This window comes from Leptidea sinapis, chromosome 1 (assembly GCF_905404315.1).
Source record: "Leptidea sinapis chromosome 1, ilLepSina1.1, whole genome shotgun sequence".
Lineage (NCBI taxonomy): Eukaryota > Metazoa > Arthropoda > Insecta > Lepidoptera > Pieridae > Leptidea > Leptidea sinapis.
In genome coordinates, this window is record NC_066265.1 from 10520489 (window position 1) to 10532245 (window position 11757).

General features: G+C 33.6%; 2 protein-coding genes across 2 annotated transcripts; one reads left to right on the plus strand and one right to left on the minus strand.

Moving 5' to 3' along the window:
- Positions 1-1044: 1044 nt before the first annotated feature.
- On the minus strand, positions 1045-3748 carry LOC126967390 (vacuolar protein sorting-associated protein 29). The gene is made up of 4 exons (XM_050811837.1): positions 3663-3748; positions 3397-3588; positions 2335-2570; positions 1045-1236 (listed from the first exon to the last, which is right to left on the minus strand). Exons 1-4 carry the CDS (start codon positions 3663-3665, stop codon positions 1119-1121), a joined length of 549 nt encoding a protein of 182 aa, XP_050667794.1. The 5' UTR covers positions 3666-3748; the 3' UTR covers positions 1045-1118.
- Positions 3749-6497: 2749 nt separating this feature from the next.
- On the plus strand, positions 6498-10343 carry LOC126966519 (egalitarian protein homolog). Its single transcript, XM_050810645.1, has one exon. It carries the CDS (start codon positions 6606-6608, stop codon positions 9162-9164), a length of 2559 nt encoding a protein of 852 aa, XP_050666602.1. The 5' UTR covers positions 6498-6605; the 3' UTR covers positions 9165-10343.
- The last annotated feature ends 1414 nt before the right edge of the window (positions 10344-11757 follow it).

Here is an 11757-nt window from a genome sequence, read left to right on the forward strand (position 1 = left end):
TTAAGTTCCAGTGTAGGTAATTACTAATTAGTAGTAACCATGTCCAATAGCACGTAGGTAACTAGGTACTTACCTATTTGAATTAGGTATTGTAAGATTTTGTTGGAATTAATTCAATTATAAAAATTGTTTAGTCTTTAAGTAGGTCTAAGGTATATCTATGCTGAATAATGCATTGATTTATGTTTTTTCCTGAAATGTTCACAATAATTATTTTATCTGACTGGATTCATAATTTCACGGAATTTTCGTAATTCACTCAATAAAAAACCACCTCACCACACCATACCATAACACAAAATTATTCATTCCATATAATTATCATTTCCAAATTGGAAATGATAATTATATGCCACTTGTGTGAAGTGCCACTTCACTGGAAAGTGGAACATTTTAAATACTATTGTATTACTCATAAGGCTGTGTGCTATCTCCTACACATCACTGATACGAGACTCAAATTACCACTAAAAAACCCAAACCCATGTGTTGTATCACCGCTCCAACACCTCCCTTAAAGCCACGCCTAGTATTAGTATTGGAATACTGAGTCTTAAAATTTCGAGCGATTGCCAAGTCCGTTGTCATCTGCAGGGCAAATCCAAATTGGCTTCAAAGAAGCTGGGCGTCATAAATAGAGCACGGCGATACTTCCAGCTGGCACACATTCTAGCGCTATAAAAAACGCAGGTCTGGCCACATATGGAGTATTGCTGTCATCTCTGGTCTGGCGCACCCCAGAATCAGCTCAATACATTTGACCGCATGCAACACATTTAATGTCTTCTTTACTTATTATAATTCAAAGCATTGCATGTTATAGACCAACACTAAAATAATTGTATTTAGCTTTTTTACATGCTTTTTATTAGCTTCACTTGTATGTATGTATGTATGTTTGTAACCGACTTATTTGGGTGAGATTTTGACCTAATTTAAATGGCCAGATTTCGTTCATTTTAAATTTCAACCAAAGTGTGTTTATAAGTTTTTTAAACTACTTTTATTATTATATTTTATGGGCTTTACTGAAATAGACAGCTGTTTTAACAATAGCTTATATAATTTTATTAAAAAATAATATTCTTACAATTACAATTTATATACAAGTATATCAATTATGCTTTCTTGTACTCAATCCGTTCGACCTTCACTTCATCACCCATCAATTTGTAGACATATGTCACAACAGTGGAACTTGTGATGTCCATCAACACAAACGAGGGTGTGGGGTTTCTGCGAATACAAAAAAAAATACAACCAAAAATCAAATTAATTTTTAATATAAAGTGTATGTAAAAGTACTCTATCATATTCACAATAAAGTAAGTGAACAACTACTTTCCTTTGCACCAGATGCCGGCTAGATTATGGGTACGACAATGGTGCCTTAATTCTGCCGTTAAGCAGTAATGTGTCAGCATTGCTCATTGTCGGTGCCGTAGCTAGTGAAATTACTGAGCAAATGAGACTTGAAATTGTATGTCTCAAGGTGACAAGCGCAGTTGTGGTGCCACTCAGAATTTTTGGGTTTTTCAAAAATGCTGAGAGGCAAAAATCAAATTAATCCATCAGCTGAATGTCCTACTTGTCTTGTCCCTTATTTTCATAAAAAAAATATGTCAGATTTTGGTGTAAGTTAGTCAATTGATGGTAGGTGGTCACCTCTTCTTTGTTTTCAAGTACTGGAAAGCAGCCTAGTCTGGCTAGTTAAAAACACCTAAAGTCTCAATTCATACATGTATCATATAATGCTATCATATATTGGGTAATACATTTTATTTGCAATAAAATATATATATATATGCATCAACACTGACATATGACTGCAACTAGGTTCTCTTGGAACTGTCAAACATTCCCGAAGGTTTGGGAATGTTTCACAATCACCCTAATACTGTGCAAACTCCATGATTATTGGTGGAAAAGTTAAAGTAACATCTTTAACTTTCATACCAACAACAACAACAAACAAATTCACATTTGCAATAACAAAATAGGATTTTTATCATAATCATAGTTAAAAGTTATGTTTTTCAGAAGTTTCCTTCAATTACTTATCATGATATAATTTGCTTTCCTTTACATAAAAAATTGTTTGTTTCTTTCGATCATTAATATCATGACCCACACATTGCACCATATCTTTTTTGAGCATTGCCACTTAAATCCATAAAAGTTTAAAAAACAAATTGTTTGTTCAACAGTCTTTTTGAGCTGCTGACTTATAGTAATATGCATTTTACATATCATCTGTTAACCAGACTACATAACTTCTGATAATTCTAAAATTTAATGGAATTTCTTAAATAAATTACTTAATTAAAACTTTACCTGAAGAGTGGACTGTAAGCTCCTGTGGCAGATCCAGGGTTTATATAAAATTTATTCTCATGTTCATAAGCCTCAAATCGATGTGTGTGACCAGATATAAGTATGTCAACATCAAGCTGTCGCTGCACTAAAGCCAGTGTCTCTTCATCACCCCAAGGTACAACTTGATGGCCATGAGTCAGACCAATCCTGAATTGGCCAACAGTTACTACTTTTTGCTCTGGATAAGTAGAATTCTGAAATAATTTTTAGGAAATTAATACACTAATTATGGTAAATAATAACAAAATATCGTTTTAAAATGTAAGGCAAAACAAGGTATTGGGTGTATTATGTTTTCTTAAATTTAGGCCTGATTAAATGATTTTAATCTGTTATTTGTTTTAATTATTTATTAAATTGCGTAACATGCGACTTAGTTACTAAACAAAATTGTAGTACTAAATAATTATCACATGCACCTCGTAATAAGGCATAGCAATGAATGACAGAGGGGCAGACATTCAAATATATTTTTCCTCTAGGTATTCATTAATAGAATAGTAACATTTTTCCAAAAGCAACTTTTTCAAAGAGCTTATGAATTTTTTAATATTGGTTTCGGCTTTTAAGTGTTCTGGTAACTTATTATAAATTTTAACTGACATTGGGTAGGGACCGGAACTGTGTAATGTTAATTTAGAGTTAGTTTGCATAAGATTATTTTTAATGTGAGGTGTGTTGTGCCGGGGCACATCTATGATTGGGTGTTTTCTTACAAACTTACATATTCTGAATATATATGTGCACAGTAATGTAAGAATATTGAGTTTTTGAAAATGAGGTTTGCAGCTTTCTCTTTGTTTAATATTTGCAAGTGTGTGGCATGAATATAATATACAAGATTATTGGACCAACCCTTTTTCCTTGCCATAGGAAAAATATTCTCATATAAAGAATGTTTCTTTTAAAACATTCCTTAAACCTCTTAATTCAAAAACCGTATAACCATAGAAATCTGTAGTACTTGTGCTCCATGACATTGTGTGGTTCAACTGCAAGGGATTCTCAGACTATACAGACCTCATCAAAATCTCCTCTTACTACATGGACATCACTAGCCAAAGTTTTCAGATAATCATATGACTCCTTAGTGCAGAGGTTCCCTGTACACAATATGTGCTGAATACGTCCTGGCAGCAAGAGTTTCTTGAACTTTGGGGGTAAACTGGCGCATCGATGAGGAATGTGTAGATCTCCTAGTACTAATACCAACTAAAACAATTTTACGGAATTAATGTTAACTATCAACAAAACGGACATATTGACATAAATAATACCAAAAATACCATTGTCAATTCTGAATTATGATTACTGTAGATGCAGACACAGCTTTTTCAATTTTGAGTAATGCACTAAAATCAAGAATTCTCCAATCTCCGAATCTCCGTGAATTATCCTTCAAAATGAAGGTATCTTCTGCCTTTTATTTAATCTTTTAGTTTCCAACTCAGTCAGTATTGTACTGTACCGAATACCTATTATTTTATATATTTAATTATTTAAAAATAATAAATATTTTACTCTTTTACATTTGTTACAGTTTACTCCTATTTACTTTTTTTTTTAAATTTATGTAGTGGCTATGGGTGAGACGTATTTATTGTAACAGGTATTAAAATATCACCGGTTGTCACTGTGACAAGATATCAAAAATAACTGTGACAAGTATTAGGAGTATTTTGTAACAACTAGTATTTTGTAACAACTAGTATTTTATAACACGTAGTATTTTAGTAACGACTGTTATTTGAGTAACACCTGTTATTGAACAAGTATTTGATAACAACTAGTATTTTAGTAACAACTGTTACTGAACAAGTATTTAATAACAGCTAGTATTTTAGTAGTAACTGATATTTGAGTAATACCTGTTATTGAACAAATAATTAGGAGTATTTAGTAGGTATTTTTTAACAGTATTTTGATGTAGCTATAATTGTGTGATTTGTAGGTCTGTTATATTATTTTTAATTCAATAGGTAATAAAATAGTTATGGTTCAACTATTCTTTTAAAATATGTGGGATAAGAAAAACCCTGTTTACTTTTATTGTTTACTGAATATTTTTCTTTTAGACACATTTGTAAATAATAGATACATCACTTTCATACATTTATTTAACATACTATTGTTAAGATAAGATAGGTAGGTACCTAATTAAAATATTGAAGTAAATTTCAAATGGAAGACCCTGTCTCTGATATCATTTTTCGTAATCGTATTTATTCACAATTATATTGTGCCTACGAGCAGGAAAATACGGCTCACCTCTTCGAAAGAAAAAACCTATATTGGTAATTTGATAGTACCTACTGAATAATATATTTTTATGATGTTTATTTCTGCTTTATTCTTGAATTATTCGTATGATAAGGGCACATTTTAATTGTGTACTAGGTAAGGATCACTGTTTAAGCGTAGGTAGTATTGAAACATAATGAATACGAAAGTATTATGATTATTTTTATTACATCAAAACTATAAAAATAATTAATAGGTCTGTACAGCTTTACCTAAACAGAACTTTTGAAATTCGAAGTTACCACAAGAGAAAGTACTATGTAATACGTATAGATGGCGCTAACAAGTAACACCAAACAACGAAAAATATACGCCTCACTACAGTAGCTAGTATATTAACACAGATAGAATTAAAATAACAGCTAGTACAGTGAAACTTGGTTAAGTGGGACCTGGATAAGTGAGAAACCTCTATAACTAATAAGAACTCATGCTGAGGTCCCAACACTTTGGCACTGAATTACCTCTGTTAGTGGGACGAGGTAAACCTCTATATCTGGGATTTGTTCTTTCGATTTATCATCATAGATAACATTGTTTGTTTACTCATTCTTATTCTACCCACAAATTCCACACGTAATTCCAAGTACGTAAGTACAAATTTTGAGCTTCAATTACCTTCAGTTTTAGTTTCGCTTTACTATCATACAGATGTTTATTTGAAAAATGTCAAAACGAAAGCCACAATCGTTATCTTTACGTGAAAAACTGAAGCTAATATCCGTTTTTTGAAGTTAATTTCCGTAAAAATTTCTAAACGCGAAGCAGTAAAAGCACTAGAAACTTTGCACAGTTATTTTGAAATGTCATCAATTGGTGACCAAAGCATATTTGATAAAATTTATAATATTGAAAAACATCTGATGGCTGATACTTCCAAACGACAAACTAAAATGACAGATTTTTATAATTGATACATTCTGTTTCCATGTTCGTACAAACATATTACGTGTAAAAACGTGCTTGAATATTTTTGTTGATTACATTTGTATGATTACCTTTAAGTACATAATATTTTTTTTTATTAAAACTCATTTACATACATAACACGTTATTTTATTTAATGATCGCACCTGTATAACTGAAATAACCTGTATTCCTGTAACCTGGGTTCCATTAATAGAGGTGACTCTATTAATGGAACCCTCTGTAAATGAGACAGATATTTATTTATACCTGTATATCTGAGACACTGGGTAAGTGGAATACCTATAAGTATAACCATAAGTGAAACGACATTGCAGGTCCCTTGATGTCTCACTTAACCAGGTTTCACTGTATTTTGTAACAGGTATTTGTCGCTGTTACTTTTGAGTCACAGTCACCGTCATACCTAGTATTGCATTTTGCCTAGTACGTCTCAACTCTAGTAGTGGCACGGACTCCATTTGCTGTGTTGCTAAATTGCCAAATGCTAGTTGCCACCTTGCCATGCACGGTCATTTGCTACTTGCTAAATAAAATTAATAAATGCAAAGTTTATACTTCATTTAAAACTCGTTTTATTTAATGCTTTTAAGGGTTCAGCAGTTACAATTAAGTTTTTACTGAAATAATGTGCACAATATTACAAAGCATTTCTGTTTGGTGTTTGGAAAAGGTATTTCTATTATATTTATTCAATCAATGGAATAATAAAATATCATTAATTTTTAATTCATATCAATATATAATTCTTTTTAGAATTAGGTACTCTTTACTCGGTTTGTAATTTAATTTGACTATATAGTGACACATTTACTCTCTCTGGAATTTGATTCATAATAATGTCATGTCTGATGTCATGTGTCACATTGCAATTATATGACTGATTTGATATCTCATTCTCATCGTTTCTGATTTCAGAATCAGAGAATTTCATGGTGCTGTGGGTGACACATATACGTAAATTTTAGTATAAGAACCACATTGGCACCAACTGTAAGGAAATGGAATCAATGGAATATGAGCTTGCTAGAAACCTCACTCTATTGTTCTTCGTGGAGCGCCTACTCGACAAAGGCGAGCCGAGAACGTTGCACGATCTTTCCTGCCAGTTTGGTGCCAAAGGCTTCACCAAGGAGATGCGTCAGATAGCTGGTGGATCGCAGTCAGGCCTTAAGAAATTCTTGGGTCAATATCCAGCGTTGTTCAACATAGACGGGGACTATGTTGATATTAACACTTTCCAGAGGTACACCAGTGGTGCTGGCGCGTCATCAAACAACGACTACATCGAAGAAGCCAAGGAATACTTTGCAAACAAGATGATACAATATGGGGAAGGAACGGAGGTGCCTATAAAAAGTCTTCTGGGCCATCGCAGTCAAGCTTCTCCGCAAGTTCGTCACATATCAGGTCAGCGTATTAAAGAATTTAAAGATTTCCTTCTGAAGCATCCGGATACGTTTCATATAGTCGATGATAATGTTATTCTAGTCAGCGAGAATCATTTAAGAGATCATGCTCATAGCAATTCGCAATTCCATAATTTGCCTGTTGCTAATATAAATGTGGACACAGCACAGCAATTACTAGACTTTATTGCTCAGTGTATTGAGGCTAAAGGTCCAGTCATGGTCGATCAGTTGTTCCACCTTATAGTGGCTCAGTTTCCACAGGAATATTGGTACCAAATGTTTCGAACACCGGCAGATTTAAGTGCTTTTTTGAAGTTATTTTCTGATAGTTTCCATGTGCAAGCAAATCTCGTCACACTTATAAGTAAACCAAAAATACCTGTTATGTATTTAAATGCAAAACCGAAAGAAAAGACTGATGCACCAAAGCCTATCATATTGGAAAAGCAATCTTCCCCGGTCCCTCCCACTATCACCAGTCCTACACCCTCTGATGGCAAATACAGTCCTGCTAATAGGATTCTTAGCCCTACTGAATCTCCCCGTATCACACAGGCTAATTTTGCAAACCAGACCTTAAAGCAGCGTTTAAACTCCCTTGTTATCAAGAACTTAGCTGAGAATATGGTCAGAGACAGGGTTAACAATGTATATAATAGGTGCTCGGAAGATAGTAACGGAGCAACACTTCGAAATATGATGACTGGGGAAGCATGGAGGCAAAAGGTCATACAGAGCACAACCATTATTGCAAATGTTAGGGAATGTGCTACATTGATGGACAGTATTTTGAATCCCAAGCGTTCTGGAAGAAGTATTGTATCATTTGACTGTGAAGGCATCAATTTAGGAATGAGGGGTGTATTAACTCTTTGCCAAATTGGAACTATGAATGGAGAGGTATTCATATTGGATATAATGACATGCCCCGGAATGATAATAGAAGGCAAAATCAAGGAGCTTTTAGAAAGTGAGAATGTTGTTAAAATCATACATGACTGCAGGAATGACTCGGTTAACTTGTACAACCAGTATGAGATATCTTTGAAAAATGTGTTTGACACTCAGGCAGCCCATGCTGTGTTACAATTACAGCAGCACAATATTCCTGTCTACAAGGTAAAGAACCTAAGCCTTAATGCTCTATGTGAAATATATAATGCCCCAATGAACCCCATGAAGGAACAACTTAAGAATGTTTATCGCAGAGACCAAAAATATTGGACAAGAAGACCACTCACTAAAGATATGATAATTTATTCAGCTTCTGATGTTCTATCTCTTGTTAATCCAGCAATTTATTTCTTCATGTCCAGTAATATAAAACCTGAAAACCAAAAATTGTTTGAGGAACTTTGCAATGAACAAGTCTTAATGCACATTGAACCAACTGAAGTAAAGCTTCATAAGCGTCAAAGAAAAGTCAATACTGAAGTTGGCGAACTGAAACAAAAATTGGCAGAGTGTACTAAAAATATTGTGCTGAGCAATAGAGAAATTAGGTTATTGAGATATTTAGAGCTCACAGAAGAAGAAAAAGAGAAGCTGAAAGGCTGTCACAAGATATCAAAAAAATTAGAAAAACTTGAAGCTATGGGCCAAGATAGGTACAGTGATTCTGACGATGATGAAAAAGAAAATGAAATGGCTAGTTTGGAGTCCAATCCCTCAGATTCTATATCATCCCCTCATTCTACACAACCTCCGAGCCTCACAGAATCCATGCAAATGATGGATGAAATATTATCAGATACAAACATGGACAAAGTAGAAAAGATAAACCGATTGGAAGCAATTTTATCGGCTGTAGCACCATTAAGTGGTGAACTGGAAGACAAATTTTCTCAACAAATGGAGAAAACTCTGCCATTGCTCAAGAACAAGGATTGGTCCAATTTAAACCAAATTCTGAATATTAATGATGGTGAGAGGAAAAATTGTTGTTGTAAGTGTCACAACTCCACATTTGGTGATAATAAATGCAATGATCTCATTGAAACAAAGAAAATTGAAACTGGTTCTCAAACACTCAGTACTGGAGATATAGTCATCACGAGAATTCATTTCACAGAGGAAGACAAGGCAAATGAGAGAGTTCTAGAAGTCACACCAGACAGTGTGAGGGTGGGTATCAATAAAATGTCTTAAAATATCAATTACTATCACTTTCGTAGTGCCACATATAACTTCGTTACTCTCCTTGTGTGATTTATACATTGCAATTAATAGTTTTAAGTTAAAGTAGATTTTTAAGTCAGATAATGGTAACTAGTTAATTGGTGATATGGTGTGTTGGTTGAATACGTTGAGTGTTTGCATTGACCGCCTACATGTGCTCATTTGAGCGAACACTCGCGTGTCTACGCCTCGAATAATATTAAATGCAACAGTTATGCGCATATTATGGAAAATTAATTCTATCACTTGTCAATACGGTTATATCTCTTTATGCGAGTATTACTGGGTTGTAAGAACTGTTCTGTATTTGTCCTCGGATATTGTCGATCTGTTTTGAATTGTAAATAAGATATTCAAGAGATAATAGCGGGGATGTTTCTAATCGCCTAAAGTGACGTAACTCTAAAATATGCCTTATTTATTGTAAACGCGTAAATTATTTCATCAGATGAAATGTTGATGGCAATAAGTAGGTAACATAAGGTCTTATGTATTGTTCAAATATTTAACTATTGTTAAGTAGAATGTTAATGTTAAGTAAAGTGTTACTATCTTTAATAATTTAACACGGTGCTTGCTAGTTAACGTTTTTAAACTAAACATTTTTGATGTAGTTTTTTATTAGATAGGGTTTGTACGTTTTTTAAATATTCCGTGCCTTAGTACCATATCCCATTATTTATGTAGGTAATAAAATTTAGATCACTGTTTAAACACTTTACATGAGTTGTGACTTAGTGTCATCTAAAATAATGTATTTCGTAAAACATATTTAAGCAATGTTAAATTTTTTCGAGTTTATTTTTGTGAATGAATTTAGTGATATACTTACTTATAGTAGATAATGCTTTTACTAGTTGCTTTTATTTATTCGCCTTTTAAGATTACTGAGCAGTATTCGTTCTTCCATTTTTGTTGCATGCTGTTTTATAGTTAATACTTTACCGGCAATCGTGCCTTAGCTCCAATGGGCACCAACCATTTTGTAAAGTGCCACTTATCTTATTATTAAGTAGCATTTTTGTCGTTGTGTAAGAATACTTACCTGTTTAAGATGAACTATTTAAAAATGAACTGAAAGGTTTTGGCAAATTGTCGATAACATTTGCACCTTGTTTACATTTAAAATTAAAGTTTTTGAAGACTAAAGTACTTGTTTTAATTTATTTTCTTCATGTTTTTAGTGCTCCATAAAATAAAATCCTTTTAGCAATACTATGTGGACTAATAATTTAAGAAAGGATAAAATGAGTAACGCTGTTTGTTTGTCACATTTAGGTACATAGGTAATTATTAAAACTAATTAGTCTTGTTTAGATTAGGCTTTTTAAATAAGGACCTACCCTCTGCATACAATCTTTATCTTGCCACTTACGAACTAGTCGGAAAAATATTTATTATTAGGACTTTATTGACGATGATACAATTTTGTTCTGTCATAATCACAGCAAATTAAGATAAATACAATGTCAGGCCGCAGACGACCGTCCAGCGTAAGCTGAAACCCATCTGATATACACGACCCAACTATTGACTTGAGCTCAACTTACGTTGGTTTTAATAAATTAACAATATTGATCACATTAGCAAATGGAAGTCAAATATATTTAAAGATATCGGTTCTTTTAAATATGTATCTCATTTTCACCAATATAGTCAAGTCGTTTTTAAGTTGTATAAGGTAGGGTATAGGTACATATATTAATTATTGTATTTCCTTCTAGTGGTAGGCGGTGCGTTATTGTTTGGCGTGGGTGTAAACCGTAATCCCGATGCTCCCTATGGATGAGTTAAGTAAAAAAAAACTAAATTGCATTCTTGCATAACGTTCCCGAGAATTGCAGGCAGGAATAACGGTCTTTCTTGCTATTCTAGAGCTTGACTCTGAAGCAGAAAACATTTTATTGCACGAATGAGAGTTTGAAATGTTATATAGGTGTGCTTACTGGCATTAATTATTTCGGATCGTTCAAAATTTAATATTGCGATAGAATTGACGAAATAAGTAGGTTAATTCAGTAAATGAACGATTTCATAGTGTGTTTACGCTATACCTTTATTAGAAAGCGTTGTAGCCTGTAGGTCTGTAATCTCCACAGTTCGACTCCTGTATCTGCAATTATTGGGGTTGAGCAGGCTATCATCTGTAAGGTAGATCCTATAGATGGAGTCACACCTTAAGAGTTGAACAAACATAGAAATATTTATGGACCTTACGTCAGCGGATGTTTAGATTGGCTGCTAGAACCGTTGCAAAAAAATGTATATTATGTACCTACATAACTACTCACATTTCTTCTTTGTTACTAGATATGTACGATAGTCTGGTTTCAATTATATAATTGAGTAGGCTGGACCGCAGTGGCAAGAGTGGCGTTAGGTAGCCCCTGAGTCACTGAGCCCCGCCTTGCAAGTTCGTCGGTTGCATCGTTACCCAGTTATAAGACCCACTGTGTCCCGGAATCACCCCATCAGAGGAAACTCGTTCCAGGTACTGATGACTCTAGTAAATTAGCACTGAGGTGTCATTCTTCTGCGATAATATGGGAGGGAATTCTTACAT

Bases quoted from the DNA above. Each gene is read 5' to 3' on its own strand.
- LOC126966519 (XM_050810645.1), top strand. From the start codon at position 6,606: ATGGAATCAATGGAATATGAGCTTGCTAGAAACCTCACTCTATTGTTC.
- LOC126967390 (XM_050811837.1), bottom strand. The intron at 2,571-3,396 runs GTCTGTATAGTC...AAATTATTTCAG, and splicing joins TAAGAGGAGATTTTGATGAG to AATTCTACTTATCCAGAGCA. The intron at 1,237-2,334 runs GTAAAGTTTTAA...TTGTATTCGCAG, and splicing joins GCTTACAGTCCACTCTTCAG to AAACCCCACACCCTCGTTTG.